This window comes from Myripristis murdjan, chromosome 3 (genome assembly GCF_902150065.1).
Source record: "Myripristis murdjan chromosome 3, fMyrMur1.1, whole genome shotgun sequence".
Classification (NCBI taxonomy): domain Eukaryota; kingdom Metazoa; phylum Chordata; class Actinopteri; order Holocentriformes; family Holocentridae; genus Myripristis; species Myripristis murdjan.
The window spans coordinates 7,625,535-7,641,865 of record NC_043982.1 but is presented as its reverse complement, the minus strand read 5'-3'; the positions used below and the strand labels follow the sequence as shown (position 1 = coordinate 7,641,865).

The window sequence follows — 16,331 nt, the reverse complement described above, 5'->3', positions numbered from 1 at the left end:
ATGTTTACTACAGTGTAATGTCTCCACTCACAGCTGATATTTTTTAACCAAAAATGTTATTGAAATTAGGGGAAAAAAATAGGCTATTAGTCCATGCTGCTATTAATAGAGCAGGAAATTTCTCTAAACCTTTAATGAGATGTAAAGGACTATGAAATGTTCCATTTACTGTGGCTGCATCTAGCTCTACATGCATACAGTGTGTCTGGATCTTTGCCTTAATTTGACCTTAAATTTCCACGCTAGAATATCAACACTATGAAGAAAACATCCATGGTCTATTGAGGCTACTGTTAGAGAGGAAATTTGTCTCTTCCTCTTTCACAATGGATTTTTCCCTGTATGATCAAAAGCAAAAACAAAATATTTTGCATGAGGGCACGGCGGCAACTACAGTACTAATTGTGTTATTGTTTTCTTCACCCATACATAAAAACATGTGTCAAATTACCTTGGTATTGGATTTTCAGTGGATAGGTCATGTGCCATCAACAACTCATAAAGTAAACAAATAGAACGACAGATGCATTTACTGGGGACTGAAAGAGGAATTACCCACCACTGGTTTCAGTATTTCATTCTTATGTATAAACGCACATGCAAATTTCAATAGCTTGTTTGCTATATGAACCAGAGGTCACACAAGTGTTTTCTCAAATATTGAAAAAAAAAGTGTTTGTGATTTTTTTTTTTTTTTTTTTTTTTTTTTTATGTTCAACCCACAGCTAAATGGAACAGGTTCACGCCCATTGTCTGGAGGTTGTCAACACTCTGGGAAATGTAGGAAAACCACAAACTGAAATTAAAAAATAAACACTTCATCTCAAAATATGTCATGCATTGCACTGAACATCACAGTTTGATGATATGTAACAGAGTGTAAGAGTCTCCAGAGGTCAAATTTTCCTTTAAATCTTGAATGGCAGTTGTAACTGATTAGAAAATAAACTTCTGGTGAATTTTGCTGATGAAACCAGTGCCTGGAAAAGCAAAGAGTTAGGGTTTGTTTACAAGCCATTTATAGTTGGTTGCTTTTTGCTGACTAGTGAGTACATGTGCTTTTATCTTTCCACAGATCCTCTACAAACAAAGAAAGTTCGCAAGGTCCCTCCTGGCCTGCCTTCATCTGTGAGTGGAAGATAGTCTCCCTGTTTCTCAAATGAATAGACATAATAGAGCTTACTTTGGCACATACAAACACATCTATACGTACACACACACTCACAAAGAGTGCTCTTGACAACACCATCATGCAACTTGGATGGCAGCTCACTTGTGGGTTTTTTTTTTTGTTTCTTTGTTTTGTTTTGTTTTGTTTTGGGTTTTTTTGGGCTGCTTGAAACATTTGCTCAGGGTCGAAACCCACCTCCCAACCCCCCCGAAGTTTTAACTGTGCATGCTTGTGTGTTATTTAAATATTTGTGTATGTGGTTCCAGTGTTAGTGTGAGAATGCCTCTGAAGGATATGTTAAAGTATACTTGAGCGTTTTTTGTTTGTGCATATGTCCGCGCGTGGCTGCATGTGCACAAACGTGTATGAGTGTGTGTTTGCGTGCAAGCGTACACATGTGCACCTCGAGGTGATTGATTTTCAGCGCTGCCCTGTCACATTCTGGCCTCCTCATAGCCTCTCCTGGGAGAGGGGACGCAGAGAGCAGAGCTGTCAGAGCGGATCCCCAGCTCTGCTCTTTTGATGTTTAATTAGTCATTATGTAGCCGAACAGAAGGACAGACAGAGATTAATAGCACAGAATCTCTGAAATTTCTATTGGTAATGATCCCAGTGGAGCAGAAACCATTAGGATGCAGAGAAGTGTGGAGCTCAGCTTGCACTTGCCTGAACGGGGGGTGTAGAAGTTCATTAATATGCATAAATCACTAAGTCAGATGTTCATTGTTAAAACCCCGGTGGATTGGCAAAGGTTCCATTAAGCCTTGCCTTAAATTCCTACTACTAGTAACAGTGATTTTTTTTTTTTTTATAAGCAACTGGTTTACCAAAATCCCGCCCTCCTCTGTTCTTTTGTTAAACAAAAAAAGGATTTTTTTTTCTTTTTTTTTTTTTTTTTTGATGAGGGACTCAGAGACTGGATTTGCCTTTCAGAGCTGTGATAATCGTCACCTCTGTCACTGTTACCCTGAAATCAAATATGGAACAGGCCACGGGACATGAAAGGCTGGGATGTGTTTTGTTTTTCGGATTTGTATTTGAATACAAGTTTGTCAGAGCATGGGGGAGACAGGCAGTCTGGCAGCATGAGAAACGTGCGCTGCCTTCCTCTTAAGTAAGTGATATATTGGGGGTCTTGTCAGGGAGAAGGGAGGGAGGCAAAGAATGGTTGCCTTGCGGGTTACATCTCTTTGTTGTGTAAATGGACGCTGGGCTTTTATTTGTCAATGCTTAACACATGGGCGCAGGTGCGGTTCTGTGACTCATAAGAGTACAATCAAGCAGTACAATACTAGATGGGGAAAAACAGTGACAGAGCAAGGGATAAAATACAGCTTCTTCTTGTCACTCAGTGCTGCTCAGAAGATAAAGCCTGGAGCTTGGAGGAATTATCCCAGTTAGTCTTTGATCCCATTTGAAAGAATAAAGATGGCGGTTTTGAATAAAGGGGTATAGGTCTCTTAGAACCTGCTCTCAGAAAGGAAAACATAAAGCCTGTTATATTGATAGGTGCTATATGGGAAGAGAGTTGAGTGGGTGGTTGTCTTGCACATTTTAGAAGGTGCAAGGATATTGGTATTGGACTGGAAGGAGGTGTTAGGGAGGTAAAGTAGCATGAACCGTGAAGGGGCAGCTTATAGCCTTTAAAAAGTTGTATACTATTGCAGAGTGTCAATGTGTGTGAAGGTGGTTGTCAGCCAAGACCTGTGCTCGGGTGCTGGCATAGACATCGGAGGTAATAGTGGTTGTGTTAAGAAGTGTTGAGGTGAGGGTGCACCTGGAGTCAGAGCCGCTTTGCCAGAGGCAGCTGTGTGCAGAGCCTGCGGCATACCTGTAAAGCAGGAATGCAGCTGCAAGATGCTACTGAAAACTTTTGCTTGTGTAAGCACCAGAGCTTCACCAGAGACCTGAATTAGCTGCTTGATAAAAAAAAAAAAAAAAGAAAAAAAAAAAAAGAAAGTCAACACAATGCTTCCTATCATTATTTCTACTGCTGGGATTTCTTTTATTTATTTATTTATTTATTTCAGTCTCAAATCCCCTTTTTCCTTCGGCTTGTATTCTCCCTTCTCAGTCTAAAAATAGATTGAGGAGTTTTAAATCAGATGGGTAATGTAAGTTGCAAATCCAAGCATGATGTGTGTGTACACTACAGGATGGAATTGAATCAAAATATTTATGGGAGCACATCCTCTGCATTTAGGTTCTGACACTGCAGTCCACCAGGATGTGAAGGCTATCTAGAGAGGCCAGCTGGTGATTGCAAACATTTAAATGTTTATAGGCCCTTTTCATATATACAGCCCCCCTCCTCCTCCCCTCCTCTACCACACACATACTTCCCTCTGTGCTCTGCTAGGTGTGTGCTCGCAGTCATGGATATACTGTAGTTGCGTGATGTGCATGCATGACAAATTCATTATTATTTACCATTATTTTAAGCAGCTACATTTTCAACCTCCCCAAATGTGTTGTATGTCAAAAATGTGCAAAGTTGCAGGCCCTGAACAAAAAAAAAAAAAAAAAAAAATCAAATTCATGTTACCAAATTAGAATATAGCATATAGCCTTGTGTGACAGATAGGTATCTTCAAAGACCTCAAACCTACAGCATGAAAGCTTTTGCTTTATTTATTTATTTATTTATGTATTTATTTATTTATTTTTACAGTACACACCTTGGCTATAATTGGCTGCATGCATTATTCCACTGTATAAACTGAGCAGTGCTGAGAGCGAACAACATAGCATGTTTTCATTGGACAGACAGGCTGCAGCGCTGAGGGATGCTGACGGGCAGCTGTGTGGGCACCTGTCTGACAGGAGGGAGAGAGAGGGAGACAGAGAGAGAGAGAAAGGGAGAGTGTGTTCTGGCTTGTGGGGAAAATTTGTATCTCGTAGGATATTTATGGGAAGCTGCAAGGGCATGCTGTGTGTGTATGTGTAAATAGTTTTTTTTTTCCTTACAAACCCTTGTCAGAGGCACAGCGGCTTGATGTGACACTTCCTCCCTGGCTGTGGTGACGGTAGGGCTGGAGGATGAGAGAAAAGAAAGTGCCGGGTTGTGGAGGGGGGAGAATCAGCTCCCTTCGGGGACTTTTGCAAGCGAGAACCCTGAGTGTGGATGACAAAAAAGATTGACATTTGCTTTTGACAGATCACTCAGACACCCTTGTTTCTGAGAGATTTGTACTGTGGGAGCTGTAAGAAAAGAAGTCTGCTCTAGGCTGTGAATCCTAAGACACAGAATTCTTCCTCGCAGCGCTGTCTAGTGCATGACATTCAGAGGATATATTCGCTCTCTCTCACTCACTTTCTTTCTCTTGCTCAAATTCAAATATGCCTTATTGGCATGACAGATAAAAAAAATAACAGTATTTCAAATGATATATGATTTCAACATTGTCAAGTAATTTGTAATAAATAAACTGTAATCTAACAAATAACAGTCATGTCAGTAATATAAATAAAAGCTATTCACTAACAGTAATAGTTCGGTTCAGCTCTGTAATTAAATTCAGCTGAAAGCAATATTGGACAGAAGTTGTCCATGATATTTTAAAAGAGGAAATAAAAATAGAAAAAGACAGAAGGGTAGATCAGCAACAGACAAAACATCAACATTTTCTCACAGAGCTGATGACATTTACTAACAAACTGAGCCACTAGTTCTACAGTGTTTGCATTTCCTCAAAATAACACCCGTGTGTGCCTTCTCTCCCTCTGTGAATACAGAATAAGCTGTAATCTTCAGTATATTGCTTGGTTGGTGTAAATCTGATTCTTTGGTATTTTTCACATCACTGTATTTCTCCCCTGACTGACAGTGGCAGCATCTTTTATTTTCTTTGGCCAGCCATGTCTCTTCCTCAGTCTTAGGGCAGCTGGTCACTGATGTGCATTCAGACAAATTTCGTTGTCTGTCTTATCTATCTGCCAATTACGCGTACAGTTGTCTTTGTTATAGCTTTCAATTTTCACACTTTATTTGTGCCTCTCCACATCTTTTTAACAGCTGTAAAACAATAGTGATGATAGTTTCGTAATATGATAGTAAATGTTCCATTTGCTGAAAAGAGCACTCAGTTTTTGCCTTTTCCTTTGAACCTAAGCTGGTCAAGACTTTACAGATGAGTCTTGGTGAGTCAACTTAAGATGAAATGCATCGGCAATGTTCTGTATAAACAGTCAGAAACCAGGATCACCTCAGGGCTTCTGGGGTCATGAAGCAAAATCTGATTATTGGACCACCCAGCTGAATTAGTAAATAATCTTTCTAAATAATGTTATTGATGAAAATCCAGAAACTGGATTTCTAAGTTGATACTTATGGAGAACAAGCTTTGGAAGAAGCAGTCCTCGGAGCTGTGTTTAAATGTAGAACAATTACAGGAACAAGTGTTTCGTTTTGTTAAAATATGCACCGAAAATTGCAGGACAGTCTTCGGTCAAACAAAGAAAAATGACAATGATAATAATCAGAAAATTCTCTTTGTGAATTATGACATTTTAAAATTCTTAAATTGGTTTGCCCAACAGTGTCGAACCAGCCAGAATAATATCCTTGTTGGTGTGTGCCAGATATCTGGCATTATCTATGTTGTGAATGTTTGTGCTTTGTTTGGAATGAGAGAATGATAGGTCAGACCCGTAAAGCTCATGCACAACCAGGCTTAGTTATTCCTGCAGCCAACTAGCTGTTTTCATAGTAGAAATGAATGTAGCTGATCTTATCAGGTCTCTTCTTGTTCTGTTTGATACAGACGAGAAGAATCTGTACCAACAGAAAAAGCAATGGAGGTTTATAGTAACACCTTTATATAAAAAAAAGAAAGAAACGAGGCCATGCTGCACAGTGCAAGTGTAACTGTCACCTGTACTCTGTGTTAGTCTCAGTGAAGGAAAACTGACAAAACCACATTGTATTGAGGGGCCCAAACTGTTAACAAAAGCTCTTACATAATGTCTGTTGTTCAAGTAAATCTTAAATTAGCCCATGTCAGGTAAGCCCAGTTATTTTGCATGTATGTCATATTCTGTTATTTTTATTGTAATTTAATTTATACAGCTTTTATTGTCAATTATGTTATAATGCTTCTGTAAATGCTTCAGTATTTATTTTAGGGGCATGCATTGAATTGTAGTCACAGTGATCAACATTAAGCTCATTTATATCCTGTGTGTCAGGTGTTTTTGCAGCAAAAACAGAAATGTGCAGAAGACATTCACCTCGCATTCAAGTTGGTGCTCTAAAACTTTCTTCAAGGTTGCTCAGGCTGTTGTTGCCAAATGTTGGCTGCTTGTGTTTCCTTTTTGTGTAGCCATAGTTGTGTGTGCCTCTTTGTTTTTGTGAATACATGTTCAAAATGACTTGACTGTCTTCTGTTGTCACTTCTTTCCAAACACTGTGAATTAATACAAGGCATATTCACATTCAAATTATAAATCTCAGGTGGGTGTTTGTTTGGTACATGAAGGAAACTGTTTTAGTATTTGTAAATGAATTAATATTTTCCGTCACGACACTTCTGCGGCCCTTGTTTACCAGCCCATGCAACCAGCAGGGGACAGTGTGGCAGGCTCTGACCTGACCCCCCGTTAGTGGGCTCCCCAGAGATGATCTCATCTGATGGCTGATTAGATAGACACCCTTGGTCTGACTGGGATGATCCTGAGCAGAGTTGCAGCCACCCCTGGGACCCTGGGCTGTGTGTTTATCTTTGTTTGGGTTGCTGAAATTTACCACTGACAGTAGAGGCTGGAGATAATGTAGCAGGCAAGCGAGCCAGAAGCCTGACCCCTTTCATCTGCGAGGAGAGCAAGGAGTTAAAAGGACAAAGCACGAAAATAATGCACAGATTAAAGTCATTACTCACATTCTGGCCTGTTGTAAATTATTCATGTAGGGCTTGCGTGAGTGTACAGCATTAATGCAGACCTTGATTTCAGACCGCTGGCAGGCTCAGGAACACAGCCTGTCAACAATCACTAAGGTAGAGTGTTTGTTATTTAGAGACCATCTAAGCCTGGCTGCTGTGACCTGGAAAGCACATCGTTGCAGCACGTGAAGCTCATGTTGTAGCTGAAGTTCTTAACTCCAGGCCTTAGTTGTAGGTCAGAGGTTATGTGTAACCAGTCGGTTTACTCCTGATAATCCATGTAGTAGCACTAGTGACCGAGAATCAGGCACTGCTCGGTGAGGACACCGTGGTTCTAAACCGGGCAGTGCCAAGTGGCCCACTCTGACCCTGTGATTGAGCAATTTAAACACTTCTACACGGAAATAAATAGCAGCTGAAACCAGTTGCCATTTAATTGTTTAAAATCAATATTTTGTTAAATTTTACAGAATGAGTTTCTTTTGAATGCCAAAATGTTCTATTTGATTATAATGAAATAAAGATTGTCTTTGATTAATTTAAAAAATGCTGTTTCAGAAATTAAAGCAGTGAATATTGTGACTTTGGCCTTTTATTTCAGTAATTGTACAATCCTCGGATGTGCAATTACAATTTCTGAATTGGTTAAATGTATCAGTGCTTCTGGGCACAGTAGAAAAAATACGTATCTGTTTAATTTCCTAAATACCATGCATTTCATTTATTGGTCTGCTCTTGCCGGACATGTCAACTGGGTTCTCTGTCATAGCCGTTTCATCAGCTATCTGGTGAGTGAATTATTGGAAAGGGCTTTAAAATTAGTTAAGCCACAGAGATGAGGATTCTGCAGGTAAATTGATGGGAAAGACAACACACAAAATCCAAGTTGGACAGGTTTTGTGGTATGGATTTTTTTTTTTTTAAACTTGAAGTAACACAATTAAAATTCAATTCAAAACCCTGGTGTGTTGCTGTTTATGGTGCACTTGGTGTTTCCCTGCACTGGCCTGGTCATTGCTGCACTAGATTTTCACACTTTTCCCCCGTGGCTCCTCAATGACGGAGTGACCTTCCTTCCACAAGAATCACTCCCCGTCTTCCATAATAGGCTGAAAACTTTTATCTGTCGAGAAGTACCTCTCCTCACATTCTCCCCACTGAACAATATCTGCTGTTCTCTGCTCACTCTGTACTTTCTAGGGATGTGAATCACCATGATGAGGCTGATGCAATGTGCATCTCAATGCATTGCCAACAATCCAGTACATTAAAGATACATTTGAAGCAACCACCAATGTTATATGATAAGCCTGACCCTTTTTGCAGTGCAGTGCGATTCAACATAATTTGATTTAGCACAATGCAGATCAACATGATATGATAAGATGCAATGTGACAGTGTGGGTTTGTGCTAAATCTATTAATGCTATAATTCTAATATTTGTTGCAAGAAAAAATCCTGAGAGAGAGAAAGAGAGATAGAGAAATAGATTTGCTAACTCCGGTACTAGGAGATGGAGAGAATGGGAGATTACAGTGGTGTTTACATCTTATTAGAGTCTTACTGTAAATATTGGAAATGAGAGTCTGGAAACAACTTTAAAACTGTTTATAATACATTTTTGCAGTGAGATATGATGATACTGACTCCAAAATGACATGTCTGGATGTGCATCGGCAGATTAATGTGTGTTTCACTGCTGCAAAATGGAAAATGTGCCGAACAGCAATGTCTTCCATCTGTCTTATAAAACTCAAAGTTATTCCTCTTTTGCGTTTTGTGTGGCGGTGCGATGTGTTTTCTTTGTGCAAGGGGAGCAGGGGTCATGTGACCTGATGTGACCCTTCACACTGACGGAGAGAGTGAAAGTAACAACAACGGCGGTTAGTTGACGCCAAAAATTAAACATGTGCATGTCATATTGGGATGTATTGTTACAAGTGCTGCATCGAATTTGTCCACGATTCACTTCCAGCTTCGTCTGAATTGATGTAGCCATATATTATACAATAAACCCGGTGCATTTAGATGCACCGGTGAATCTTACCCTCCCTAGTACCTGCATATCTCTCTCCTTAGCTCTTATTCTGCCTCTTCTCCTAACATTTGGTTCTTGCGTGATTTTTCTGTGATCACAGGATTGTTGTCAGCCCACCCTTGTGATGCAGTTGTAATGCTGTTGATCTTGGCTTTTAATATTCCAACAAATGGTTTGAGTCAGAAGTGTAAAAAAGTGTAAGTTAAGTGTAAGCATTGTCCTTTGTTGTATTGCCCATAGCTTCAAGTATTGCTTTTTATCGTTTATTAGCTTTACAACAGACCTTTAATTACTTAAAATTGAGTGCAAGTTTTACACAAATAGATTAATCCATGTACCAGAGGAGAATTATGACATCAGTAGTAACTGTACCTATTATTTTTTTTTAATATTAAGAGAAAATATTAAAATATGTGATATAAATGTTCTTTTGAGGAATTTGCAAGTTGAATTTGATAAGTTTTTCCCCTTTCACTGCTGACTGCTGTCCCTCATATTGAAAGCTGAGGTGCGTTCTGACTCTTTCTTGTCTCTGTCAGAAAATGTCTCGGGCAGGATTCCTCTCTGCTCCACACTATGAAAGGGAGTTATTCTCTTGAAAAAGGAGCATTGAATTTGAAATTGGAGATATAGCATTTAGAGATTTTAACAGTCTCACACTGAAGATGAAACTATGGGTGTTACCCAAAAATGTTAAAAGAAAACAATGGTCATATTGGCCAATATGTTATTTGGCTGGGACAAGAGCCTTTTGACAGTAAAATGCATCCCTCATTTACACCTCAAAGACATATTTTTTTTGCCTTAACTTTCAATTTTGTGCAAGTGATCTATCGTGAACCTGGAACCAGTTTGCCTTCATCATGCAAGCAAATAGCATTTGATGTTTTAAACATGACAACAAATATTGATGCTTTATGGTAGAGTTATGGCTGTGCGACTTTTAACACCTTCCAGTACTAATACTTAACAGCTACTAGTAAAAAAAAAAAAAAAAAAAAATTGAGATGGTGTCCTCATGCTTCTTAGCGACAGAGTAAGAAAATAAGGAATAATTCCATTTGAGACATTTACAACAGCATTACTCACTGATCATCTAAAAGATATTTTTGCAAATTTGTTAATTAACCAATAATTAGTCATATTTACTTAAGCGGCAAAATTAAAATTCATGCATACATGGAACAGTGACCTCCACCAACATGCAGATATGTATTTGTCCTGTATTTGCCGTGATCCCAACAAGGTAAGTAATGAAGGGGCGTGGTTAAAAAGAACAGAGGCAGTTACAGTTAGGTCCATAAGTATTTGGACAGTGACACAATATTTATAATTTTGCCCTTGTGCTCTGCTTTGGGTCATGAGCTGTTCCTTTCATTCTCCACACTATGCTCTTCACATCAAGTACAAGTTAATCTTCATTTCATCTGTCCAAAGAACCTTGTTCCAGACTTGGGCAGGCTTTTTTAGATGTTTTTTGCAAAGTCTAATCTGGCCCTCCTGTTCTTGAGTGACACCAGTGGTTTGCACCTCTGTATTTATTTTCTTACAAACCTCTCTTGACTGTAGATTTGGACAGTGGTATATCTACTCCTTGACAGTGTTTTACACTTCCCTGGACGTTGTGAATGGGTTTTTCTTCACCGAAGAATTCTTTGGTCATCCACTTTAGATGTCTTTATTTGCTTTTTCAGCCTAATGATGGCTTCCTTCACCTGCATAGACACCCCTTTGGATCACATGTTGAGGGTTCTGATAAACAACTACCAAATGCAAATGCAAACACTTGGAATGAACTCCAGACCTTTTATTTTCTTAATTTAAAAACTGGCTGTAATTCCTAAACGCTTAATGCCATTTTTTTTTTCTCAACACCTTAAATTAAAGCTGAAAGTCTGCACTCCAATCACATCTTGATTACTCCATTTCAAATTCACTGTGGCAGTATACTACGGCAAAATTATGAATATTGTGTCACTGTCCAAATGCTTATGGACCTAACTGTTTCTGTAGCTGTGGTGACTTGAAAGCTGATGAAGGGCTCTGACATTAAATGAGTAAAGAAGAGGGAAAAATGATTTCATCAGGAGTTAAGAGCAATGACATACCAGATGTGTTAGCTGCTGATCATTTAATTTAATAAGCCAAAATAACCAAAGCTTTGTAAAATCATAAACACAGCCCATCATGCTACAAGTCTTGTTAATTTAAAATGTCAAGTCACAGTGTTTAAACGTTTCTTTGCAAATGCATGAATTTCATTTAGGGGGCATGTAGGGAGAGGGGGGCTTTTCTGAGATTAAGAATCCCCCTTTGCAACCCCCACTCGCCAAGTCTGCCCTCCCTAATTAGAACCAGAGCTTCTTACAGGAAACAATCTTCCTGTCTGATGACATCATTGCTAAATCCATGCGTGAGATGGAGGTGACCTCAGCCCGTGGATTTGCCTGGGTCTCTTTCAACACCCAAACAAGTCCCAAGAAAATCACCCTCTGATGGCTGGAACATGATTAGAGATGGTTCGTAGAAGCAGGTGGATAGATCTGAACTCTCATTACTGGACTGTAGCCTGTGTCTTGATGGCTGCGAACCTGAGATGCCATTTTGGACCTGTGTGGCATAAAAGAGGGGGAGGGACTTCTCTCTTTGTGGTCTCCTTCTTTATTAAACAACAAATTTTGGGATGGGTCAGCCACACCTTAGATGTGCAACTAAGGAAAGGAGGGTCCACTGTCTCTTATTGATGTTTTATTTTTCTGGGTGGAGGCCTTACTAAATGCATCGCTGCTGTCTTGGCCTGATAAAACATCTAAACGTGATCCTTGATCCGTAAAGTTTAATAAAGATAAAACTCCCTGCTGCTCAAAATGCACATGCATTCATAGATCAAGTGTGTCTGCTACACAGTTAACCACAAAGAGCTGGGCCTAATGCTCACAGTGTTCCTGAATAAGCCAACACTGGTGTGATTTGCGTGCATGCTTTCCCAAATTAATGCCTATCTCTCTTTGCTTTCATGTGTTTCCCTCTCAACACACTGCTCTATGTCTGGACTTGTTTTGGACCCTTCAAACACACTTCTATCATGACAATTTTCCTTAAAGCATCAACTTGAAACGGGGCCAGATTTAAAGCGGTAACAGCATGTAGAGCCAGTGCTTTGGAAGATTTTAAAAGAGTCCCAGAGAAGAAAGGGGGATAAATAAAAACAGTACTGAAGGAAAAACATAATAAAAGCCCACTTTTCTTAGGGAAGTGGTGGCTTTCATCTTTCTATAACAATAATGTTCTCAATGAGTATATAGGCCTGTGTTTAGTCCAGGAAGCCTCCACTGGTAGACATGAAAGGCTCCAGTCAGACTGTACAGACTGGGCTCTCAGTGGAATAGAGTATCTGTCCTCACCCCCTCCTCCTCCCTCCCCCACACACACCACTGCCACCCCTCCTATCTCCTTTGCTCTCCCTTCCCATATCATAAAGGTAAGGGAGAGCAGTGTGGCTGGCAGTGACAGTAAACCATGGTAAAATGGCTGTCCATGTTTTGCTTTTCCCCCTGGTGCTCCCCCTGTCTGAGGCCCCCAGGGTTTAGGAAATGGAGCATTATTTTCCTGTTGCCTGACGTCACAGGCCAGCCCCTTTGCAGCTGTTGCATGCTTTACAACTCTCTCTCCGTTTACAGTCACTTCTCAACTAGAGGTCTCACTCTGCCCACACTGAGAATTCATCTTACATTTCGTAAATAAGCTGTTTCCACTTCCGTGTTTCTCTCCCTCTGCCTGAATGTTAACATTATTTGACATGTTGTGTTTTTTGGTGCATGTTGACTGTCCACTTTCCCTCACTGGTTGCTAATTGGTGTGTGAGCTGAGTTTGGGGACAGGTTAAATTTGTTGCCAGATGGTTTTGTTGCATCAAAACCCCCCATTTTACCTCGCTGCCTACCCACTCATTTAATCATTAGGGAAAAAAAAAAAGATTAGCCGCTCAGGATTAAAACCTGTGCAAGAGACCAGGCTCATTGCACTTATTTACACACTCATTTATTTTCCTGCTTTGAATTGCATATATTAATGAAGTCCCACTTAAATGAAATGGTTTTAGTTCCAGCTTGCACTATAGAAAACCTGCATTTTTTTATGGTTGGAATTATATTTTTTTCTGTCTTTTCAAATCCGCTCACACATTTGTTTTCTGTCCCACCCACTTCCCTTTATCTTTTATACACCCACCTCCCCATTGCCTCCCTTCCCCCTTGTTCTTTTCCTCTTTGCCTCAGCACTTACGAGGCTTAAGAGAGGGACGTACCATACGAGCCACTCCCTTCTGATCGCCACCCCTTTGCAAAGTGCAGAGTGGTACGGTCCTGCTTTGCATAAGTTTCCTCTGAGTGGGTCCGTGTGTGGAGGGCCAGGGCTGAAAGAATTATTAGTCCCTTTTGAACGGTTTGGATGTATGTCTAGAGGGAACACCAGTGTGCTGCTGCCGTGTGTTGAAACAGTATACCTTTATCACTTTAATTGTTGAAGCTATAATGTATTGCGCCTACCCTGTCCCTGGAATGGGCAGTAACTCCTTAATGTATTACTACAACGGGAAATCGGTGAGTTATCTCTCTGGGAATGTGTCTGTTAGACTGAGAGGAGAGAGGGAAGAGAGATTGTCTGTCTGTCTGTCTGTCTGTCTGTCTGTCTGTCCATACTTGAGTTTATGTTTGCTTTTTGTTTTGTAATTGAAAAGGTGTGTATGTGTATGTGTATGTGTGTGTGTGCGCCCACAGGCATGTACACGCATGCATGTGTCCGAGACTGTTCTCTCTTGATGATTTTCCATTACATCAGTTACAGCTGTATAACAGCACTATTTAATATGGAGTTTAAATGTGTCATAAACTTAGTTCAACATGCTTTTGAAAGTATACCCCAGTCGTACATAAATTAGTACATATTTAAAGATTAAAAAAACACCCACTTGGTATCTAGTTAAGCACAAAAAAGCTGTGTTTTTTTATTTTTATTATTATTATTATTATTATTTCATTTTAGTAGGCAGAATTGAACAGTGTGGTAGAAAAAGTTTTTGCAGCACTGACTTTATTTTTACTGGCTTGTTGGTTCAGCTCTGAGACTGGTTTGAAATAATAACAAGTGGGAGTCTGGGAATGATTAAGGGAAAGAGGCTGCCTGTTGAGGTTAGACTTTCCTGTTTGCAGATTGAGCTCCAAGCACCAGTGTTGCTGTTATTCCATCTGTTTTTAATCACATCTGCATTCTTGACGCCACAGGGAGCCTAATGTGATTTCTGAACTTCTCAGTAACGACCTCTTTGATTTTTGTGTTCTTCTGAAAATGTAGTTTTCTGTGTGAGTACCTTTTTTTAAAGTAAATAAATGTGTATATGTGTGTGTGTGTGTGTGTGTGTATTGGAGGTGTTTTGTTGTAAGGAGATGTGAAGGAATTGAGTTTTCAGTGATGTTTCGCGTGAGTGTCACAGGTGTTTGAGTTGGTCATGATCAGATGTACCTGCTGCTACTTGCTCTGAGATGATACATGATTTTCCTCAGAATTACCCTTAATACCTCTTCATATTGAAAACAGTCTAATTGGTTTACTCCTCTGTTCAAGGCCAAAGTCGTCTAACAATGGCTGTAGAATCTCTCCAGTGCATTTCAGTAATCCTTCAGTAATGATGTTGTCGTAAGCAAATTAAACACACAGATTTCCACCTGTCATTGCCTGTGCTGTTTTTCCGATTACATAAAGCACGTGCACTAAACGAGCAGAGTTAGGAAAATAACGGGGCACACTTGTTTATAGAATTGTATTGAAAAGGTCAACTTACTCAGGCCTGTGTTTCAACTTTCCTTATGACCCATTACAACAGTTCTTTTTGTTCCCGCCGCACAAAAGATCACTTTGATCTTTTTTTCATATTAAGTATTAGCAGGCTTGTGTTACAGTTGGTGATTGGGAGAAAATTGAGAGCATGTGGGCCGCATGGGCAAAACTTTCTGATCAAAAGCAGTTGTTAAATAACCAAACACCAACTTTTTTATGTTTTCCTTGCAAGGGAAAAAGAAGGATGGTGTTCATTCTTAGCATCAACTTCGTCCACATTAACTTGTTATAATGCAGAGTTCCATGGCAGGCTCACCATCTGGAGCACTGGGAGAATTCACAGTGGGCCATTGGCTTGTGAGCTGGTGGCACGGAACCAATACAGATGGAGCAGCTCACTGATCTTTCTTCCGTTGCCCATTAGTAAAAAAAAAAAAAAAAATTGAAGAGAAAGCCCTGTGGTGATTGTTACAAGTTACAGTTTTCCTTATTTTGCCACATGCACGGTTTCCGCTCCCAAAGTGGAATGTCATAAAATGATATCCGCAGGTATTCAAAACACAAAAGAGACCGCATGAGTGCTTTAAGGCAGAACATGACTCCTGTCATCTTTTTAGAGCAACAGGTCATACCTTTTTACACAAGTTTGGCACTCATCACTGCCAGAAGCTAACGTTTATTCCGTCTTCATAATGCATGTGCCTCCACGCGAGTGAGCATGTGTGCTTGAGTCATTGTGCATATTAATGTGTGCGTGTGTATTTGTGGACCTACTGTGTACATGTGTACTACACACATGCTGTGAGAGGATAATGCGGTTCATGCCAGAAGACGGCTTTTATGGCATTAAGGACAGATATCATTTTGCAAGTTGGTTGCTGTTGTGTTTTTAGAGAACTCCCAACAAGCCGCTCCTCTGCCAGACACCGCACTTGAATAAAAGCTTTTGCTCCTTTGCAAAGACAGAATGAAACCCAGTACCTGCTCGTTCTTTAATTACATGCCTCTGCTATAGGCCAACTGCTTACGCGAAGTTATGTACCCTTGACGGTGGCTGATGGGATTGATGGTATTACAGAGGATATAATTGAATGGATTACAGGGAGTTTTCTGGAAAAAAGTCTGAACATTATGTGTTCTTTTCTCGGTTATACTTTCCTTTTCTGCTCTCTTCTGTTCTGTTTTAGTGAGTTAGGGTGTGCAGAGTGTGTGAGCAGATAAATAGATTTAGTGGGTTGGCCAGATATGAATGTGGACCGAAATGGTCCCAATGCACCTCTGGTAGGATTTGTGTTTTATAGCTACATCTCTAAAGATTTCATTATTTTATGTCATGAGAGCATTTTATTTGATTCTTCCAGTTCCGTGTGAATGAATTGCCCAAGCTTTTAAGAATTCAAATGTTTG

General features: G+C 39.9%; 1 protein-coding gene across 6 annotated transcripts in view; it reads left to right on the top strand.

The window, feature by feature from the left end:
• The window catches only part of tcf12 (transcription factor 12), a 108,917-nt gene that overhangs the window by 67,438 nt on the left and 25,148 nt on the right, over nucleotides 1–16,331 (top strand). For 5 of the 6 annotated variants that reach the window (XM_030078201.1, XM_030078192.1, XM_030078210.1 and 2 more), the window contains exon 8: nucleotides 1,076–1,128. In XM_030078201.1, coding sequence (XP_029934061.1) covers nucleotides 1,076–1,128 — 53 coding nt within the window. Of the gene's footprint in view, nucleotides 1–1,075; nucleotides 1,129–13,487; nucleotides 13,691–16,331 lie in introns of those variants that run through there. The other variant, XM_030078218.1, reaches the window with a different exon arrangement.